The sequence below is a fragment of the Penicillium psychrosexuale genome, assembly GCF_028828465.1.
Source record: "Penicillium psychrosexuale strain IBT 29551 chromosome Unknown utg000001l, whole genome shotgun sequence".
In the NCBI taxonomy this organism is placed as follows: Eukaryota; Fungi; Ascomycota; class Eurotiomycetes; order Eurotiales; family Aspergillaceae; genus Penicillium; species Penicillium psychrosexuale.
Window position 1 is genome coordinate 245,190 of NW_026643186.1, and position 20,673 is coordinate 265,862.

General features: G+C 48.8%; 9 protein-coding genes across 9 annotated transcripts; 4 read left to right on the plus strand and 5 right to left on the minus strand.

Moving 5' to 3' along the window:
* Positions 1–596: 596 nt before the first annotated feature.
* On the plus strand, positions 597–1,452 carry N7518_000082 (uncharacterized protein; the record flags this gene model as incomplete). Its single annotated transcript, XM_057181010.1, has 2 exons — positions 597–785; positions 853–1,452. The coding sequence occupies 2 exons, from the start codon at positions 597–599 to the stop codon at positions 1,450–1,452; spliced, it is 789 nt and encodes a 262-aa protein (XP_057046360.1).
* A 1,165-nt stretch (positions 1,453–2,617) lies between these two features.
* N7518_000083 (asparaginase ahrA) lies at positions 2,618–3,718 on the minus strand (the record flags this gene model as incomplete). The annotated part of the gene is made up of 1 exon (XM_057181011.1): positions 2,618–3,718. The coding sequence occupies one exon, from the start codon at positions 3,716–3,718 to the stop codon at positions 2,618–2,620; it is 1,101 nt and encodes a 366-aa protein (XP_057046361.1).
* A 1,430-nt stretch (positions 3,719–5,148) lies between these two features.
* N7518_000084 (STE20 family serine/threonine-protein kinase) lies at positions 5,149–7,110 on the minus strand (the record flags this gene model as incomplete). The annotated part of the gene is made up of 4 exons (XM_057181012.1): positions 5,149–6,636; positions 6,689–6,856; positions 6,931–6,998; positions 7,065–7,110. The coding sequence occupies 4 exons, from the start codon at positions 7,108–7,110 to the stop codon at positions 5,149–5,151; spliced, it is 1,770 nt and encodes a 589-aa protein (XP_057046362.1).
* Positions 7,111–7,519: 409 nt separating this feature from the next.
* On the minus strand, positions 7,520–9,197 carry N7518_000085 (FAD-binding oxidoreductase; the record flags this gene model as incomplete). The annotated part of the gene is made up of 2 exons (XM_057181013.1): positions 7,520–7,552; positions 7,605–9,197. The coding sequence occupies 2 exons, from the start codon at positions 9,195–9,197 to the stop codon at positions 7,520–7,522; spliced, it is 1,626 nt and encodes a 541-aa protein (XP_057046363.1).
* Positions 9,198–10,073: 876 nt separating this feature from the next.
* Positions 10,074–11,237, minus strand: N7518_000086 (uncharacterized protein; the record flags this gene model as incomplete). Its single annotated transcript, XM_057181014.1, has 1 exon — positions 10,074–11,237. One exon carries the CDS (start codon positions 11,235–11,237, stop codon positions 10,074–10,076), a length of 1,164 nt encoding a protein of 387 aa, XP_057046364.1.
* A 2,519-nt stretch (positions 11,238–13,756) lies between these two features.
* N7518_000087 (dTDP-4-dehydrorhamnose reductase family protein) lies at positions 13,757–14,875 on the plus strand (the record flags this gene model as incomplete). The annotated part of the gene is made up of 4 exons (XM_057181015.1): positions 13,757–13,938; positions 13,999–14,018; positions 14,073–14,784; positions 14,845–14,875. 4 exons carry the CDS (start codon positions 13,757–13,759, stop codon positions 14,873–14,875), a joined length of 945 nt encoding a protein of 314 aa, XP_057046365.1.
* An 868-nt stretch (positions 14,876–15,743) lies between these two features.
* N7518_000088 (uncharacterized protein) lies at positions 15,744–18,010 on the plus strand (the record flags this gene model as incomplete). The annotated part of the gene is made up of 2 exons (XM_057181016.1): positions 15,744–16,640; positions 16,685–18,010. 2 exons carry the CDS (start codon positions 15,744–15,746, stop codon positions 18,008–18,010), a joined length of 2,223 nt encoding a protein of 740 aa, XP_057046366.1.
* Positions 18,011–18,530: 520 nt separating this feature from the next.
* N7518_000089 (uncharacterized protein) lies at positions 18,531–18,944 on the plus strand (the record flags this gene model as incomplete). Its single annotated transcript, XM_057181017.1, has 1 exon — positions 18,531–18,944. The coding sequence occupies one exon, from the start codon at positions 18,531–18,533 to the stop codon at positions 18,942–18,944; it is 414 nt and encodes a 137-aa protein (XP_057046367.1).
* A 391-nt stretch (positions 18,945–19,335) lies between these two features.
* Positions 19,336–20,451, minus strand: N7518_000090 (glycoside hydrolase family 16 protein; the record flags this gene model as incomplete). Its single annotated transcript, XM_057181018.1, has 1 exon — positions 19,336–20,451. The coding sequence occupies one exon, from the start codon at positions 20,449–20,451 to the stop codon at positions 19,336–19,338; it is 1,116 nt and encodes a 371-aa protein (XP_057046368.1).
* Positions 20,452–20,673: the final 222 nt, after the last annotated feature.

Here is a 20,673-nt window from a genome sequence, read left to right on the forward strand (position 1 = left end):
GAATCATAGAGCGCCAATATAGAAAAGCGGGGGAGCCTTCGAATCTAGTATACTGGAGAAGCACGTATCGGGTAAGCAGGTATATGAATAGTTTAATACAACATAGTGAACTTTGGAGGGGGAAAAGATACATGGTGGAAGATGAGGGGTATTGTGATGGCGTGCCAGGTAAACAACCCAAAAGAGAGGTAGCGTAGTTCATGGCACTTGTCTGTCTGATTTGATAGCCTAGCCTATGCTATCCTATCTACTCAACTGCCCACTACTTAATCGGCTAAAGTGCCACTTGAATTGCCTCCTGGATCACCTACTAGATCACCTACATAAGTATCAAGCAGAATAAGGGGGCGTTTAAAAGCCTACAACATACGAAGTCGAAGTACTTGGGAAAAGGCGGAGTTCACATTCCTATCTAGGACTAGCGCGACCCAGTGATTTACCCGCGTCCCCTCGTGACCTACGTTGTACCTACCCGCGTCTCGCCAATCCCAATCCCCCTTCGCTCGCCACCATCTCTCGTCTATCGCCCTACACTTTTTTTCATTGTCACCATTGCGATGCAAACGACACCCACAGAGGCTCAGCAGCCGCTAAGCATGGCCCAACCACAGCAAATTCCATCACGGCCAAAACGAAAGCGATCGGATCGTCTACCCCATCAATCCATATCTCAACTCATCCATAACACGAAAGATTGGGAGGTCCTCGAGACCTCTGCTGAGGGACGAACTGTCAAGAGATCTAGAGGTCTAGGCACGAAAAACGAAAAGTGGACTGTTTGCGAGGTTAGTCATCTTTCGGCTCGTTCTATCGATGGATGATCCTTATTAACCCCTGATGATCTTCCTCTAGTTCCATCCCGACTGCTTTACTGGGTTACATCGTGAATACTCTGTCCTATCCATTATTTCTCAGATTCGCTCCCCGATCGGCCACCCACGTATTATACGTGCCGATCTCAAGTCTGGTATCCTTGTGCAGGCCTCGCCGAAGGTTATCTGGACGCCACTTCGGCTCCGTATCTACGAGGCGAAGCTTGACCTCGATTCACTGCTTCAGATGAAGCGCGAATTAGTCGACTATGTCCGATTGTTATACGCCAAAGGTATTGAATATAAAGTCAAGCCGGACTGGTTATTTCCTCTTAGGAAATTGTCGGGCGGTTGGCTACTATTCTTGGGTGGGTGGGCGGAAACGAACTTCTGCTCGATACCAGATCGAATTCAATCCGCCGAGTGGAAGGCGCAAGAAACGGAGCAGTTAGATGGGGTAGAGCGGATGTTTACTGAACTTCGTGCTCGTCTGGATGAAAGGGATAAAGCAATAGCCTCCAAAGCTCAGAGCGTGGCGCATGAATCGAGCCGACGACCGCACTCCCATAAAAAGCAAAAGCGAGACGCAAAATGCAATGATGTGGCCAAACCAAACGACAAGGATGAGAAAACAGTTTGAATGATTAATGCATGAATCGAGATGACATCTTGATCATACGGTTGGCGATGAACCACCCAAATGATAACCAGTCCATCAGCTTCACTACTTAGCTTAGTTCGCATGGACCTTTAATTTAAAATTATGATAACATTGACATGCGTAGCAACATCCTGCTCTGTACATCTTCTAGGAGCTTGCGATTATCCGTGAGCTCTATAATATTCGTCCTCTAGCTCCTATTTCCCATAAACTAGACAAACAAACCATTCAGATCCGAGTTCAAGACAGATGGTAAGGCCTCCTTTTCCACCATAACGAAGAATCCGTACCGGTCTGTCCTTCGCTGTCAATTCCCTGTTCCTCTGCGGTACAGTCGTGGCCCAGAAGAGCAACCCGTCCGTGATATTACAAGGTTTGAAGTGGAGACTGGTCTCGGGAAGGACCCACCTTCTTATTTCGGCCTCTTTCAATTGCCCGGCTAGACATAGAAAAGGACTCGACGGAGTAGTATGTATACAGTTTATGCGTATGATTGCCTTCATATACATCTAAAAGGATAGACCAGACGAATATCTCAAGCAAATACCTAAGAACGTTTACATCATGCTCCTATGCCCTCTAGTTAGTATACCTGCGATTTTTAATCGATACTCTCTATCATACCTGGTGCATCATTGGCTCATTGAATTGGATCATGATTAGGTGAAATTGTGACGTAAAAGATGTACAACATACGGAGTAGATAACGCGAATTGTTTCACGGCCCCACTGGGTATCATCAGATAAGACAATCTTCTGCTGACAATGCCCAGCCCTGCCCAGCCTTGGAGGTGCTGGTCTCGATAAGCTCAGTTGGAGATAATCCACATTGGCCAATCATTACCAGATTTGGGCCTACACCCAATATTGGAACGATCTTTTGCCGTTGGGTTCTCTGCTGTCGGGCTAAATCTACTCACTGAGCAGGGCACGAACCAATCCGTGTTACAGCTCAGTTCTTAGGCAAATCACTCTTGACAGTGCCACCGTGAGAAGGATGAGCCAGCGACTACGAATATATGGCTCCAATTTCGGTGAGAGGTCAGGTTATACATGAATTCATCCTTATATACTATATATCTAAGCTCCAATGACTAGGAATTGCTATGTAGCCTCCCACTATTGCTAAGATCTGAACATGCTCTCAAGATGCAAACCCGAACAATGTGGCAAGCTGCTTAGAGCCGTATCCTGCGTAAAGAGCAAGTTGCAGCATGATACGAGCCTTCTGGGGGTTCAAGTCCTGTCCACTGTACATATTTCCAGTGCCGTCTGTCTGGACAAAGCCCCCCATCGTCCTGCTGGAGACCACGACTTGCGTACCGTATTTCTTCACCAAGTTCTCAATCTCACTTGTTCCCGCCTTTGTCCAGCCCCCAGCCCCCATGCCAGCCAAGACTAAACCCTTTGCTCCACTCTCTACTGCAGAGCGAGCCAGCTTCGGGTTGAGTACTTGGTGCCCGAAAAGGATGTCCACTTCCGGCAATTCCGTGGCCCCCGAGACGTTGAAGTACACACGGCCATTGGGCAAGGCGGGAGGATAGTAGAACAGCGGCTTGGTATCCAGGAAGAAGCCCAGGTAGCCTTGTTCAACTGCCTTGAAGGTGTCTAGGGAATTTGAATGCGTTTTGGTCATGTAGAAGGCGCTCCCGATACGGTCGTTCAGCACAACCATGGTCCCACGGCCCCGTGCACCGGGGCTACCCGCTAGAGTGACGGCTTCCAGCAAGTTCATGGGTCCATCGGCGCTGATAGCTGTTGCGGGCCGCATAGCGCCCACCACGACGACAGGCTTCTCCGTCTTGATCGTCAGGTCCAGGAAGATGGCCGATTCCTCCAAAGTATCTGTTCCATGAGTGACGACGGCTCCCTGGCAATATGGGTCGTCCAGAGCCTCTTGGATCAGCGATGACAAGTTCAGGAGAATCTCGGGGGTGATGGACCCCGAATCAACGTTAGCGACCTGGACACCTTTGACATTTGAGAGGTTCCAGAGCTCAGGCACGGCTTGGATAAGGATGTCAACGCCCAGTGCACCGGCGGTGTATCCCGTGGTCGCGGTGTTCGAGGAAGCAGAGCCGGCAATAGTGCCTCCAGTAGCGAAAATGGTGATGTTCGGAAGGCTGCTGTTGAAGGGGGTGTCGCGCGCAACCAGGTGATGAGGGAGAATAGGTAGTACCGGAGCAGCTACACTGCATCCTAGGTAGGATAGGAAAAGAGTCCACGTGCTTAAAGAAGGACGCATCTTGGGAGAGGTGTGTATGATAAGGTATATGACAAGGTGTAGGGTGAGGGACTGGCTGCTCTTCCGGGGAATTTGGGATTCGCCGTACTTTTTATAGTTGACTCCATTTCAGATCCGTTTATAGTCACTGCTTGGCAATAGTAACTTTGCGATAACAGCATAAGCAGTTATGGTCGGAGAGTTTGCCGTTGGGGTCGTCAGTTATCGCGACCCATTGGCGTTGGAGTGATCCCGCGGGTTTGGGGTCACCAGCGGGACCTTGACTCAAATGGAAAATGACTCCATAGATTCTAAAGTGAAGCCGATTTGTTCCTTCGGTTAAATTGTCTGGTCTTCTTCAGTATATGGGTCTCATGCATAAAATACAGGTCTTGGCGTTCATGAAGTTGCTGAATCATCGAATAAATGACTGTTTTTATAGACTATTGCGATATCAAGTTGGAAATTTTATGAGCTACGTATGAATCCAAGTATCTTAGGTCTTATCTTGGGCTTATTTCCAATAAAAAATCAAGTTCGGAATGTGGTGGTGGAATTAGGTCAAGTTGGGGATTTACGAATGAATATGAGTTGTTTTGTAGACATCCCATGCTGTGTTATTTATTCCCCTTCATGGATCGCCCAGTTGGCATTCGTTTCTATTCCTGGTGCTAGCGTGAGTAATGGCGGATTCTATGCTACGAACCAAAGGGAATGTACTGACAGCTTTGATATACAAGAAAGATGGAAGTGTCCATGTGGTAGAGAGCTTCAGCCAAAGTTCGTTATCCGGATCATCATCTTCAACATACAAGTAGCCAGTATCCGCGCTACGGTTGTAGATTCCGCTGGATTCATCTTCAATCTTCTGCGCAGTTCCAGTTGACAGCCGCATGTATCTCTCCACAACTCCCGGGTCAGCCGGCTGACCGCCATAGATACCAGGAGAGCCACATTCGCATGCTCTGCATACGCTATACCGTAAACGTATGGATGAGTTTACACCGGATAAATCTGGATAAAGTATGAATGGCGTTTGCTTGATCTTAGTTACAGCTTCAGATACATCGAAGGAATGCGAAGCGATGAAAAAATCAATGTCACATTTCAGACATGTATGTTCTAGTAATCCAGGAGAATACCTAGGAAAAAAATTCACAAAAGACCAAGGGCCAATAAACAAAGACAGAAGCACAAGCAGCATTCTATCGGGGCAAAGAAAGTACACAAGAAAGCGCAAAAATATTACACCAGATCATTAGAAACTCCGGGACCAGTCCCACCAGAGTAAGCGACGGTAAACAGAATGAACGAACGGACACCAAGGATGCAGCCAATGGCAAAGAGTTGTACATGCGTCAGAACGCCAAATCGGGACTATACAGCGAATGGAAGAAAGAGTAAGAGGATGCGCTGAGGTTGATGTTGTGTGAGGATGATTCAGGGTGAGATTAGATGCCGCCCCAGCGGTTGCGGAGACCTTCTGACCATCGCTGGTAGAGGACGTCGGAGAGTTGTTTAGTGTGTTCCATACCGGGTGCAGCTTGAGCGGGCATGGATGGGGGCGACTGGGATTGGGGTTCGGGGACGTAGGATTGGCGACGACGGTGGTTTTTGAGGTGTGGGTTGTTTTGGGCCAACAGGAGACGTGGCCGCGAGGGGGAATCGGGCTGTGTGGGTGGGAGAAGAGTGGAGAGGCGGGGGTCTGCTTGGATCTTCTCGTTCATGATCCTGACGATGTGGTAGAGGCCTTCGGGGTCGACCATTTCCAGGTCGCTCCAGGCCTCTGCGAGTCTGGAGATTGCCTCACGTTTGTCACCATCTCCTGTTGTTGACAGGACTTCTTGGCAGGACATTCCCACTGCCTTGCTATAGGCACGTCGTCCAATCTGAGCCTCCTTGCTTGAAGTATCGGTAGACACCGTTTTCGGGCTTTGATTCTCATCATAGCCCTGCTTGGCTGTGTTCAGATCAGTGGGGACTTTGTCTGACACCCGGCGGAACTGTCTGACCGTAGACGGGCTGTTGCCGTAGGTTAAGTCTAGACCAAGAGGTTGTTTGACACCACTTGAGCGACGCTTGGTGTTAGCCCGTTTGACAGACGGAGACCGGTCGGTAGGAACTCGGCGAACGGTAGAGTTAGCCTGGTGCCTAGGTGGCGGCGGCGGTGCGCTTATATGCAAGTCCTCGAGCATCTGGGCTGGATCAGGCATTGCCTCCTCCTCCTCGTCGAATGTCATCCAATCCGTGCCCTTAGGCTTCCACATTGGAGGAGCCTTGATTGTATCAAAGACCCAATCGTCCTCATCGAGATCATCCGGCCTGGTCATGTTGTTGAGAGACTCGGCATAGTATTTCACGTCTCTCGACTCACCACGGCCAGCATCCCAGTCCTGCTTGCGATGAATCAGTTCTTGAAGTGACTCAACCTTGCCCGCATTCCGGATGAACTTGTGTCTCAGGAGCTCCTTCGCGCTCGGCCGCAAATCCGGGTCCTTTGTCAGACATTGTGCAATGAAGTCCTTGAATGTGTTGCTGTAGTCGTTTCCTTCGAGGCGAGGGGCGGGATTCTTCGGAATCAGGAACAGCACTTTCATGGGGTGTGTGCTGGCATGCGGGGGTTCTCCGTTGATCATCTCGATTGCCGTGATACCTAAGGACCAGATATCCGCCTTGAAGTCGTATCCAGCCTGCTGGATGACCTCCGGTGCCATCCAGAATGGAGTTCCGACGAATGTATTGCGCTGCGACTTGATATTGACTAGCTGTGCGGCGACACCAAAGTCTGCCAGCTTCACCTTTCCGGTCTGGGAAAGGAGAACATTGGCAGCCTTGACATCACGGTGGATTTTTCCTTCGTTGTGCAGGTAATCCAAGCCCAGGAGGAGTTCTCTGCAGACGATGGCCACATGGGCTTCGTTAAAACATCCAGGTTTTAACTGGGGCGGGTTAGCAATAAACCCCTGATAAAAATAGCAGCAAGGAACGTACCAAATCCAAGCAAGAGCCACCCCCGAGGTATTCCATAACAATCCATAGCTTGTGCCCCTTAAGGAAACTGGCTTTGTATTGTGTAACGTAGGGGCTAGCACAGGTAGCCAGAACGGAAATCTCCTGTTGGATCTCCTGAATATCGTCTTCGCTAGACTCGAGATCGATCTGAAAAGGGGTCAACAATTGAACGAGATGTGAGAAATTGAAACTCGAATATCGAAGATCATGAAAGCGCGTACGTGTTTAATGGCAACGATCTCGCCGTCGGTCTTGTCAATGGCCTTGTAAACAACCCCGAAACTACCACCTGCAAACGGAGATTACGGTTAGCGACGGAAATACAACAAAAAAAAAAGAGCTTTAGGCAACTCACTTCCCAGCTCCTCCATCACCTGATAGTGGCTTGCCATGTCGTCCATCGCGCAATAATTCAGCCCAGCTAGCTACTCCGGTCAGACAGGGAATGTCGACAGGGCTCATCCAAGTAATGAATGAATAGCTTGGGACTTCCGAGAGGTCAAGACGAGAGTAAAGAAGCCATCGGGAATGGCGGGCAAGGGGTGGAGCGTCCATCCCTAAACAAGCTCCGTATCACATGGCAACGGCTGGCCTCAGGCAGCAACTGGGGTAAAAATGCAAGGGGTCCACTCAGCTGATCGGATTTACCTCTAACATTGCCACTATGGCCTTGGAAGGATTATCATTTACTTATTTGACTTGAGTTTGTGCGTTGGACATGCTCGTACATGCTCGTGCATAATGTAATTATTACTTCTCGGCCCCGAGACTTTTGTTATGCTCCAATCCTATACAACATTGCACTTAGCTCTAAATATACTTGTATGGGTTCATGATACCATTCTAAAAATAAATGTTAGCAATTACCCACACAGATCAATGCCGCTCCACTTACCGGGTCATAGAGGTTCTTCAGCTGTTTCATCAGCTTCACCATCGTCTCATTCTGGCTGTAACCAATGAACTCCCGCTTGGCAACGCCAAGGCCATGCTCAGCACTGATACTTCCATGGCGCTTCTGAATCCACTCGTACACCCACGGCTCGATCGCCTTCTCCACTTCCTTGCTGTACTGTCGCACGGCAACGTTCAAGTGCAGGTTGGAGTCACCCATGTGACCATAACCAACAACAGCACGAACAGGGAAAGAGTCATCGTCACCGACCAGACCCTTTTCCGTGAGACGGGCCTTGCAGTCCTCCACAAGGAGGTACAGATCCGACAATGGGATCGACACATCGTACTTGTAGGTGCCGCCCAAGTGGCTCAGAGATTCGGTGATACCCTCACGCCAGCGCCACAGGGCCTGGAATTGGGTCTCGTCCTGGGCCAGTACACCGTCGGCGACAATACCGTCGCCCATCACGCTCTCCAAGAACGACTCCAGCTTGGCCATGTCGTGCTCGGCGTTGGAACCGCTAGTCTCCACCAGACAGTAGAAAGGATACTCACCCTCAAGAGGGTGCTTGTTACCTGTAGCTTCAATAACCATTTTCTGGCTGCCACCGTCCATCAGCTCGAACGCAGAGAGAATCTCCGAGAGCTGGCCCTTGGCAGCGAGGAAGGCCTTCTGGACCTGGTCGAAGCTCTCAAGACCGAAGTAAGCCACATTAACCGCCTTGGGACGCGGGGGGCACTGAATAGAGACAGCAGTCACGAGGCCAATGGTACCCTCGGCGCCGATAAACAGCTGCTTAAGATCGTAGCCAGTGTTGTTTTTGCGTAGAGTCGACAGCGCATCCACGATAGTCCCGTCCGGCAGGACCGCCTGGAGGCCGAGAACGCTACCGTGCAGACTGCCGTAGCGGAGGAGACGCAGGCCACCGGCATTGGTGGAGACATTTCCACCAATCTGGCAGGATCCCTTGGCACCCAGGTCCAGAGGGAAGAGGTATCCCCGCTCGGCGAGGTACTGGTCAGCAGCCTCAAGGATAACACCGGCATCGGCGACCAGCACACCGGTGGCAGCATCGAAAGAGTGGATCTGATTCATGCGAGAAGTGTTGACGACGATCTCATCGAAGACCGGCACCGAACCACCGACAAGACCGGTGTTTCCACCCTGCGGCACGACAGCCAATTTGCGGTCGTTGCAGTATTTCAGCACCTTGCTAACCTCCTCTGCATTCTTGGGCTTCAGAACAAGCCGGGTGTGGCCACGGTACTTGCGCATCCAGTCGCTGTTGAAGGGTTCGATATCGTCCTTCGCGTCGGTGGTCACGCCATCGATCACGGCCGATTGGGAGCCCAGAAGTTCCTTGAAGTATGTAACATCTTCCGCAGAGATCTCAGCGAATTTAGGGTCGCGCTTGAGGTTGGGGTAGGCGTCGCTGGTGAACTTGATCTGGCGGGAATCGGAGCGAGTGGAGCTGGCGCTGAAGGTGCGCACAGTCAAAGGTGTGATGGATTGGACAGTGCGAATAGCAAGACTGGGACGAGGCACTCGGGCCCGCCGCAAAGCAGCTGTGATGTTCCTGACACCGGACATGGCTGAGGCTTTCAAAAAGGAACAATTTTGAGAATGTCAAGTGGAGATACTCCGATGGTCCGATTTGCCTCCGAGAGCTCGCAGGTCTCGGGGATTTTCGGCCTTCTATATTCAATGCTTGTAGAATCTTTAGAGCAGTCTATATTGTTTAATTGGTAGTTTGCATAGATAATATTATACAAATTCAGTAAATATAGTTGCATATTCACCGGATAATGCCTAGCACTCGAGACCGTTCCCTTTCTGTTTTAGTGCTCACCTCTTGCCGCCTTTTGATCTCAGAGTAAAATTGGACAGGTGTATCATATGGCTGTATATTCCCGGCCCCATTATGGTTATGAAGAGAGTCGCGTGCAGGTCCTAAGTTTGTATCATTCCATCCTGACTTGTATACGGAGTACATCCTTTTGCCCTCTGGCTCTAACCCATCGGACCAAGCCTTTCCCTGTCACGGGATATTGCTGGTCTCCAGTTAAGAATTTGGGTGGGGGAAGATGCATCGAAGGCACAGACAGTACTCCATACGGAGTATCCTGATTCGTAATAGATTTAGGTTCAAGATGACAACAAAAAGACCCCCTTCTCCCCTGCTTCCCAGCCTCCAGCTCCGTATTGGAACCCCCAAACACCCGCGCGACTGATACCTCAGCAGTTCTCTGGCGATATTTCAATAATAAGCCCTGGGCATGTCAGATTGGTGCTGGTCGTACCTATATGGCAGGTTCACAACAGAACAGAACAGAAACAGAAACAGACTTCGGTCATCAGGTGTCTTTTTCGAGTTGATAGAGGAAAGTAGGTGGCTGAATGGAAAAAAATGGCAGTTGATGTACACGGTTCTACCCTCGCAGGGTTCAGGCTTCTTGTGGACGAATACTACGCCTTCTCATCCAGTTGCGCGAGAGCGTCGGATAGTGAGATGCGAGATCCGGGGGCCGCCTTGGTCAGACCATCAGCGATAGACTGCAGTCTTCTACCAATCCCAGGTGTGCCACTTTTTTCGGCGAGAGCCGAAAGTAATCTTCCATAAGCCCAACAATCCGTGGCAACCCGTGCCTCAAACAGTGTGTTGGCAGGACTTGTTTCACTGTTTTGCTGAATGAGAACCTGCATCTCTGGTGAAAGCCATTCCCACACGTAACCACCGGTTCCGCTGACATCGATAAGGACGGCATTTTTATTGGCATCCAAAACGATATTCGACGGCTTGATGTCAAGATGGGTTCGCCCTCTTTTGTGTAATGTTCTTAATGCTGTCCCAATTTGTAAGGCCCATTGTACTGGCAAGGTATCAAATTGAAACTCATCCTCAAAAATTTGCTCAAGTGACCCTCCGGAATAGTATTCAAGAAGAAATCCTGTGATTACTGTTGGCATATCGGTTGACGGGCAGGTCTTATATGGGTTCTCTGATACAACTAGACCAACTAGCTGCGCGATGCTCGGAAGTCCGCGAAGTTGTGCAAGGACATCAATTTCGTTTAACACATGGTTCGTGTCTTCAGGCTCATAGATAGGGCGGTCAATCGTTTTATAAGCAAACAGGCGTTGCTCGAACACAACTATGGAGACTGTTGGAGCTATAACCTCAACAGTATGCAAACAGCGAGCCTCAAATGTTGGTAAACATCGTTCCCACTCTAGAGCCGAGTATGTGACCCTCTTTGGATCTTCTGCAATCTTGCAGTACATTCGATGGGCAACGGTAATGAAGAAGTTCACTGGATTTTGATACCCATCCCGTATAATGATCGAGTTTTGACTCTGCTCGGTCAAGTTTAGAGTAATGTTTGTCACAGTATCGTCCAAAAGCTGCAATTGGACAAAATCAATCGCTTCAAGGAATTCTCGAAAGACGGACCGGCGTTTCAAATAACCCAGACTTAGTACTTGTTCTGGCAGTGACCAATCCACGGTAACTTTGATCCACCATGAAGAGTCATTGTTGTGGAATATCAGGGTCTGTGATGGACGGTCACCGTTCCAGTCTTGAAACGACTTGAAGTCCAACCTGTATAAGGGAGGCGTCTTTTCGGGCATTGCGATCAATTGCACAAAGTGGGCTCTTTTGTTGCTAGAAGGAAAATACGCAAAATTCTTGAAATAATTTGACCTACGAACTAAACATCACAGTATAAACGACCTTGTGGGGCTGTTCCATTAAAGCTAAGTGATCAGAGTTGCTCACTGATTGGACACAGAGTGTCACTGAGTAATCAGCGAGCATCCAATGAGCACCCGTCTTACATAGTATAAGTCATCATGCACGTGACTGTTCTGTGAGTTCGTGCTGATATCTAACCGGCCCCTTGAAATTTTTTTACCAAAAATACGGACCCTCGCAAGCGAGGGTCTGCCACCCATGTGGTGGGGCCCACCTAGTAGGCGGTTTTTTTTCAATTTTTGCACTTTTACCTTGATCACCAACCATACCACCAAAAATGCCTAAATCTAAAAAAATTTTAGAGGTTCAGATTCTTCAAGCTCTGGATTCTCTCTCTGAGTAATCTAAACCGAATATCGCGAAAACTGCGCGAGAATTCGCGGTAGCTGAAACCACCCTTCGTCGCCGGTGGAAAGGTGGAAAATCGTTATTTTAACGACTACCCAATGGTCGGAAGCTTAGTCCAGTATAAGAGAAAGCTTTATGTGAATATATTGATTACTTTGATGCGGTTGGATCTTCAATAAACCGTCGACAAATTGTGGTTACTGCCGATTCAATTCTTGAGGATGACCATTCCGACCCGAATACTCCTCTACCCTACGTTGGCAACTATTGGCTAAAACGTTTTCTTAAATGTAATCCTCAGTACTATATACGACAATGGCGAGCTCTTGATATTGAAAGAGTTAACGTACTCGATAAAACTATGGTAGAAAGGTGGTTTTAAGACTATTAACGCGTGGTGCTTGAGTATGGTATATACTAATAAGATATCTACAATTTTGACGAGACTGGCTTCTAAATTGGTATCGGTCGCGATTAATTTATTGTTACTAGGTATCTATAAAAGAAGCTCTTTAATAGATTAATTACTAATCGCGAATCTGTTACTGTTTTAGAAGCAGTTTCTGCTAATGGTTTTACCTGTCTACTACTTATTATCCTAAGTATAAAATAGGTTTTACTTCGTTAGTTTGATTCTATTAAAGAAGATAAGTATATAGCTATATCTGATACTAGCTATATTAATGATCTATTAGTATTTCAATGGATTCAGCTATTCTATAAGTGGATAATTGGTCGAATAATTGGTTTAAAGAGGCTTATTCTTTGCGACCGTTTTAGATCCCATTTAATACGTTAATTTGTTGAATTTTATAAGAAGAATAATATCATTTTATTCTTCTTACTCTTATATACTAGTTATATACTTTAACCCCTCGATGTCGGTATGTTTAGTATTTATAAACATTGGTATAGTAAGGCGGTTGAGGCGGCTATAATAAGCAGATACCGCAGATTTTTAAAGGATGAATTCCTATTCTCAATTGCTGAAATTTGACAAAAAACCTTCCGGCTGCATACAATTAAGCTTGGGTTTAAATTAACTGGCCTCTAGCCTATTAATTCTAAGCTTATTACCGATGAATTAGATTCATACGATCTATATGATGATAATTTACCTCGGCCGGATATACTATCAACTATCTTACAACATACTGAGTTTAGTACTCTAAAAACCACTGAAAGAATTCGAAGAATCAGTGTTCGTCTTAATTAAACCGATCCTATTACTCAGCGGTTTAAAGAAGGGCTTGTAAAGCTTGTAAAGGGAGCTGAGGCTTAGGCTACTTTAGCACTTTAGCTATAGTGGGAATTCGATTGTATAGAAGCGATTATGGGGGCGTGCCATACCCGGTATGATGCTTCTCGCTAGAATGTTCGAATTACTGGTATCATTAATTCATCCCAGGTTAAAGAAATGAAGCGGAAAGAATATAAATTGACTGAGAAAGCCGATCAAGAAAAAACGAAGCGGAAGTGGAAGAAGGTCTTGATCGAGGTTAGGAAGTATAGAAGGGTACAAAAACGGCTGGGGAAGTGATTTTTTTTTGTATTCTAGTAGTAAATTGGTCAATGCATATAGTTCTTTCATTAAATTATTGAATTTACTACATGGTGGTGGTGTAAATGGTAATTGAAGTGAAAGTGTAAAAAAAACCGCCTACTAGGTGGGCCCCACCACATGGGTGGCAGACCCTCGCTTGCGAGGGTCCGTATTTTTGGTAAAAAAATTTCAAGGGGCCGGTTACTCTGAGAGCCTGAGTCTGAGCGCCCTCATTAAAGCGGCGGCAGCCCAAATAGGAAATCATATACACACCCCTAGTATCATATGGCATATCTAAACATGTATAAAGCACAGAACCGACTGGAATTGATTCAATTGATCGAATTCAGTGAATCCACATGTGTTGCCTGTCTACATAGGTGGCTTAATTATGTCCTCACTGTTATATCCACTGGGAGAAGTTAGTTACGTCACAGTTGGTCCCGCGGTTTCAGAAAGGAAATCCTCCCCATCTTCCTCCCTTAACCCATATCTACAACAAAAATGACATCTAACGTTCTTGTTACTGGAGCCAGTGGCTTGCTCGGCCGTTCTGTTTTCAACACCTTCCAGCACTCGGGCGTGTTGGTTGTTGGCCAGGGATTCACCCGCCCTGCCCCGCCTACTATCTTGAAGGCCGACCTGGAGAAGGAGGAGGATATCCGAATGCTGTTCGATGAAGTCAAGTATGTGTATTCCATTTAGATCTTGGTTATAGACATTAATCACCTTTGAACTATGCCTAGGCCTCAGATTGTCATCCATTGTAAGCTAGTTAATTGGCTGACTTGATACCCCATCATAGACTGACAGCTCACAGGCGCCGCAAACAGGTCCCCGGACCTATGTGACCAGCACCCAGATCAAGCCCGCAAGGTCAATGTCGATGCCACTCGAGCACTGGCTAAGGAATGCCAAGCTCGCGGCGCCTTCCTCATCTACATCTCGACCGACTACGTCTTCCCCGGCACCGAAGGCGAGGCACCATACGAGGCCAATGCCGAGACCAAGCCACCGAATCTGTACGGGCAATTGAAGCGTGATGGCGAGGTGGCCGTATTAGAAGAAACCAGTGCCTCAGGCATGGGCGTGGTGCTGCGCGTGCCGGTGCTGTACGGCACCGCCAAGAATAACTCGGAGAGCGCGATCAACACCCTCATCGACGCAGTAACAAAGGCTACGGATGAAAACGCCGGCGTAAAAATGGACGACTGGGGCATACGGTACCCAACCAACACCGAGGACGTGGCGCGCGTGTGTCGGGACATTGTCATCAAGTACCTGCGCGAGAAGGAGAAGCGGAAGGACTTCCCTCACATCCTGCAATTTACGTCCGAGGACCGTATGACCAAGTATGAGATTTGTCAGAAGTTGGCCAAGGTGATGGGTGTGGCCATTCCTGGAATGATCCCCAATAAGCAGGGCAATGATCCCAATTCGAGTGTCGTACGGCCTTATGATACACATCTGTCTACCAAGGCATTGACTGAGCTTGGGATTGATGTGCGAACAGTGGACTTCATTGCGTGGTGGTAAGTTCTCCCCGGGGTGTACCTATACCTTGTTTGTAGGTCTATGCTAACAACCCACAGGCGCCGGGAAATGGGTGCTTATAGGAAATAAGATCGACCGAATTTCATTCGCCTGTAAGGAATGATCAAATATAGAAAAGCCAAGCCCCGTTGAAAATCAGAAAGGAGAATAGCAAGCATGTCTGGAGTGAGACACTTAGATCTGATCGTCCTGTGGACCCGTAGATATCATCCAATAATAATCTCACATTATCCATTGAACAATCTAATAGTGCCAATAATGCCAATAGTCCTCCGTACCTGTCGATCATAGATATATACTCCATCAGGCCAACGTATATTGCACATTGTACTCCGACAGCGCGTGAAACCGCACGCGGCGCGTCGGATCCGGAAATGTTTGGCCAAGCCAACTGGGCAGGGACCTGACACCTGCCCACCTGCCCACCTGAACTTCTGGACAATCATGTTTCTCCTTTCTCCAACTCCTCGATGATCAACTACTGCATGCCAAGTGACTTCGGTGAGTCCAATCAATATACGATCTATCCAATGATCGATCCAACGATCGATTCCTACGAGCCAGCGAACCCCATGCACCAGCCTAGGCCGGCCCAATTGATGATCGGTGCGGGTCGCTTTTCCCCCTAACGAAACGCGAATGGTCGATTGAGAACAGGCCGGTTTGATCGCGAGCACTGGGATTGTGTTGAGTCAAATCCTGCGGACTTTTCCCACATTTGTCTCAATTGTGTTTTCCACCTTCTGTACACTTCCAGGAACCCGAATCGCACTCGCAGCACTGGCCGTTCGATCTTCGACCCGAAGGAAATTACCGGAAATTGCCATTTGGTTTAAGGCGACGCTAACCTTATCCTGGCGATAGAACGTGAAACACATAACGAAACTCTTGCGCCTCGGCCCCCGGGGGCGAATTTCAAGTGAGAAATTTCCAAAACATGAGTGAGAATAGTGTGACAGGCACGGCGCAATCCCTACCTCAAATGTTCTCTCGGTATCGTGGAATGCCAGGTGCGACAACTGGCGACGTCGAAATGGCCGCACCACCAGCGCCTGTGCATAGCATCGGAGAGCAGAACCCCTCGATCGCGAGGAGCCGTTCTCGATATCATCGAAATCGGCCACAGTCAAGTGGAAATGTCGCACCTCCTCCTGCAATCCCGGGCTACGCTCGGACTCAGCTGGAGCAGCGAGGTGAGCTACGACAAAATGAACGGGCCGCAACTAGTCGCCCTTTGGCGGAGCAAGATGAGGAGGAAGAGGAAGCACGTGAGGTGCACCGACAAGGTGCGATGGAACAATTGACTGGAGGGGAGATCTCGGCGCAACAACCCCGATCGGAACCTGTCCCGGCGCGCCCCCCGCACAGTTCCCACTCATCGAACGATGAGCATCGCAAGTCTTTCTTCCAGAAGGTCAAACTTTCCCGATCCAAGGTCCACCTCAAGAGAACCGAGTCCCCCCCAAGATACATCGGGGTGGGCGGAACCGGAATTGTTCCAGGAGTTGATGCTCCTGTCAGCGCTGTCAACGCCGGAGAGCGACATGCCCTTGTCAGATATGGAGATGCCGTCGCGGATCTCACTGTCACCCCGTCAACTCAAGTCCGGGATTTATTGTTAGATGCCACTAAGCACTTATCTCAGGACATTGATGCGGACAGATTCATTCTCATGGAGTCTTTCTCGCAAGTTGGCCTAGAGCGTCCCCTCCGCCGCTACGAGCATGTCCGGGAAGTCATGAATTCCTGGTCACACGATGCAGAGAACCAGTTCATCGTTATTCCCCCTCCAGCGTGGAAGCCCTCGCTCAGCTCGATGCTGGGAATGCCTCCAGTGGGCCACCATCCCCAGTGACTGTCCATATTTACCATTCCCAGCGTCGTCGCAAGTGGGATAAGCGATATGTTACTCTGCGTGCTGATGGACAAGTGACAATCTCAAAAAAGGAGGACACCGAGGACCGAACCAATATCTGCCATATATCCGACTATGACATCTACTTTCCTAGCGCTCGGGCGCTGAACAAGGATATCAAGCCACCCAAGAAGCTGTGTTTCGCAATCAAGAGCCAGCAAAAATCATCCATGTTTCTGTCGACCGAAAACTTCTTGCACTTTTTCTCGACCAGCGACAAGTCTATCGCAGATACATGGTACCGGGCAGTACAGAAGTGGAGAAGTTGGTATCTTGTCAACAAGAAAGGAGCAGCCCAGAAAGCAGAGACCGAGAAACTTGTGCAGCGCGCCGGGACGAAGAAATCGACGCATGAGCCGAGAAATGTGTACAACGAAGTCCCACTCCTAGAACGAGAGACTTCGGCTGAATCTTCGAGGCGCGAAAGCTCTGATCAACGGAGGCCGACAAGCTCCAAAGAGTACTTTGCTCGGAAGAAGACTCTTCGTGGATATGTGCCCCCTCCACCTTCATATTCCCAGACTATGATGCTCGACGCCGAAATGGACGGGCCTTTCGGCGACAAGCAGGCATTGATTTCAGGTATTTCTTCGCCCGAGGAAGGAGAATCTGCTTTTGCACCATCCGGACTCCTAGGCCGAACCTACACCCAGCGACAAAATGCTATGCGGGAACGGGAGGATCGCGATAAAAGAGCCAAGCAAGAAGCCTTTTCAGGCGTTGGCTTTATGAGCGGAGGATCCACACACACCCCCGGCCACGACTCAAACCCCAACAGCCGGACCAACACAATGACTCGTGCTCCCGATTCATCCAATTTCACTCGAACCCCATCTCTTAAGCAAAAGCCTCTGGTTGACCTAACCCCAGTCTTTGTCGAGCCACCGCAGCATAGCCGCAAGGGCAAGGGTCGCGGCGTGAAAGTCCAACCAGGCATGCAACTGATCGACGCTGCCACTGGTCCGGATCAGCCCCCGGGAGGAATCGCCATCCCACCCGCGACTTCTTGGAGACGGCCGGCCGCGGACACCACACCTCAGCGGCGAAACACTGCCCGCAGCGTCCGTCATCACTCAAACAAATACGCGGCCCCGATTTCTTCTGAAGGAAGCCCGGAAGCCCAGTTCACTGCAAACAGTTTGCTGGCACATTCAGCCAGCACTACTAGTCATTGGAATCCACGCACCGGACATGGTGTCGCAACGGGTGATCGCAATGCCACACGGCCATTGCTGGATATGTCTCCAGAGAATCCCTTTGCAGATGGCAGTCTGCTACGGCAGCTGTAGTGGTTTCATTCATCTTGTTTTCTTTTCCTTTCTTATGTACTGTTACGATGATCATGATTGAGTTTTTCGCGGGATTCTGTTTTGGTATACCTAGGGTCTCTTTACTTGGGCCACTGGCTGTTGAGTACAATTTCGTTGGCATTGATGCATTCCGTGTCTTTTGATCTAGAGATGAATTATTGATAGCCGGTTGTGGTTGACAGACGATTCATCTTTGTTAGAGATACCCATTTTATGTTGATTTAGCAATGAAGTGAAACTGAATATCTATCTTTCGCATTTATTTGACACTAATTCCGAAGTCATTTCTCATCATTTCTCACTTCAATCCAAGATTATTCTGACATCTCTTTCATTTTCCAGCGAAGCCTCTGAGAAGAGTCATCACACCATCTGACTTGTTGTCACATCGCGCCGAGAACTATCCCTCCACCCGCTTCGTCGTCCAACGCACAAGACCACTGGACTGATCAACACCAAATTCTATCCCAACCTTGCTCATTACCAAACAATTCCCAAGATGAATCAAGAATCCGCTAGCCAACCACGCGAGGAGCATAGATCTCCAGGAAGTCTCACCTGCAACGAAGGAAGGATACATGCTTTGATCCAGACCCGGGATGGAGAGCGACACTCCTTTTCCGGCACTATCAGCACCGATCTACATCTCGTCGTCAACAATGCAGACGTGGAGTACTTCGATCTCGCCGAGGACAAGCCATACTGCCAAGAGTTCAAGGCACTGATTGGTCCGCTTCACGCTAACTTCTGGTGGCAAGGGGGGGCTATACACCTCTCTGGGAAATTACTGTACTGCATCGATGAGACGGTCGAAGTATCTGGAGAAGGATGGTGGGGCGATATTGACAATAATGAGTATGAGGAGAATGGCGAGGAGTGTTACAGTGATGAGAGCGACGACCCGAGAGCATGAGCTTCAAATTTCTAGGATTTCGTTTAATCAGAAATGACATGCTACCCACTCAATTATCTGGCCATATTGACTGCTATTTGCATTCGACATTCAAACGGATATGTGTCTGATAGTCAGCGGGACTCGACTATCTCTGACTTTGCGTCGATCTCCTATGCAGTAGCGCTTCGTTATTCAGACTGAAAATACAAATAGCACAAAAGAAAAGGTCGTCATTTATCTGCTCGTACGGTACATCCTAACACCAGACTCCTTCAGCAAAAGCCCATCAAACAACCAAAAAAGACACACACTGCCACAAGAAACATTCCTTTTGCTCTGATCAAACCAATCATGTCACCCAGCAAATAGCAAAATAAGGACAAAACTTGCCTTCAACCATCCTCTAATCTCAATAAGCACGATAAACCTTGAAACTATTAAACTCCCAATAAGCATCAACAAACTCGCCAGGATTATTCGCAACAAAGCTTGAACAAGTCGCGGGACAATGATACATAGTCTCATAAAACTGCTTCTGAGCAGCAAGTTCACCACAGAGATCAATATTAACAATGATACTCAAGTTCTTGAAATGCGTCGCAATATCGCAATTCGTACTCGGGAAATCCGCCAGCGCAACGCCCCAGCTACTCGGATCCGGATTCCCAGCAGCGACATCAGCAGGGACAGCTCCACGCGGGAAGAGCCAAGCGCGGATCCCAGCATCGCGGAGTTCAAGGGCATAAACACCTCCACCACGGTTGTTCATCGCCTCTCCGTAAGTATACTCATCACCGATGACCGCGCAGCCGGAATTCCCATTCGTGGAATTATCGCAATTCTTGAAGATTGCCTGGCCGGTGTGTTTGCGCTTGACATCCATATTGCACCCTTTCGTAGTATGGATCGAAATTTCATTCCCATGACTGCCGATATTGGTAGTTTCAAGAACATCGATCTCGCCATTCGTCGGCCAGCTATAGCCATCGGTCAACCACAACGCAGGCCAGGTCGCACAGCCGAAGGGCGTATGGATAATATCGAAGATGAACAAGCCAGAGCCGTATGTATTCCTCGACTCGATGCGGACGGAGTTCCGACCAGAACGGGTGTTCGGGGTTGATGCGTCGGCGCGCAGGATGGCCGATGTCTCGGATGCATAGGTGAGGTTCAGGTGTCTGGCGGTTGTTTTGTTGACGTATACGACGAAGCCCTTTGTCGGGTCTTCGTCTGTGAAATAGGTGAATTGCTCGAAGAAGTTTGGGCCGGAGTAGGTGTCGACGAGGGTGTAGTTCAAGGGTGTGTAGTTTGGGTAGCGGTTTGAGACTATTTGGTAGGGGACCAGGATTGCAACCAGGAGGATGATTACTATGGCTGCTGTGCTGACGAGGAGTTTCACGAGCAGGGACCAGCCGAGTGGGTTATACCAGGGGCGAGAGTTGGCCGGGGATTTGAGCTCGAGAGTGGGGTCGCTCGGGTTGGCCCCGCTGTCGCCGTTTAGAAATGGTAGTTGTTGGTTGTCCATGTTGATTGATATAGTTTGGATATAGGATTTGGTACAATTGGATTTGGAGATGAGTTGGGTTCTATGTTCTACTACCTAGATTACACCCTGGTGATCCTCGAAAAGCTATCGAGTTTGTCGTCATGGATATTTACTCTGTTCCTAAAATGGAAAAGCGCCGATCTTTCCCGCTTGCGCATCCATGGATCACCTCGCTATAAATAGCCTAGTCTGCTTGGTCGT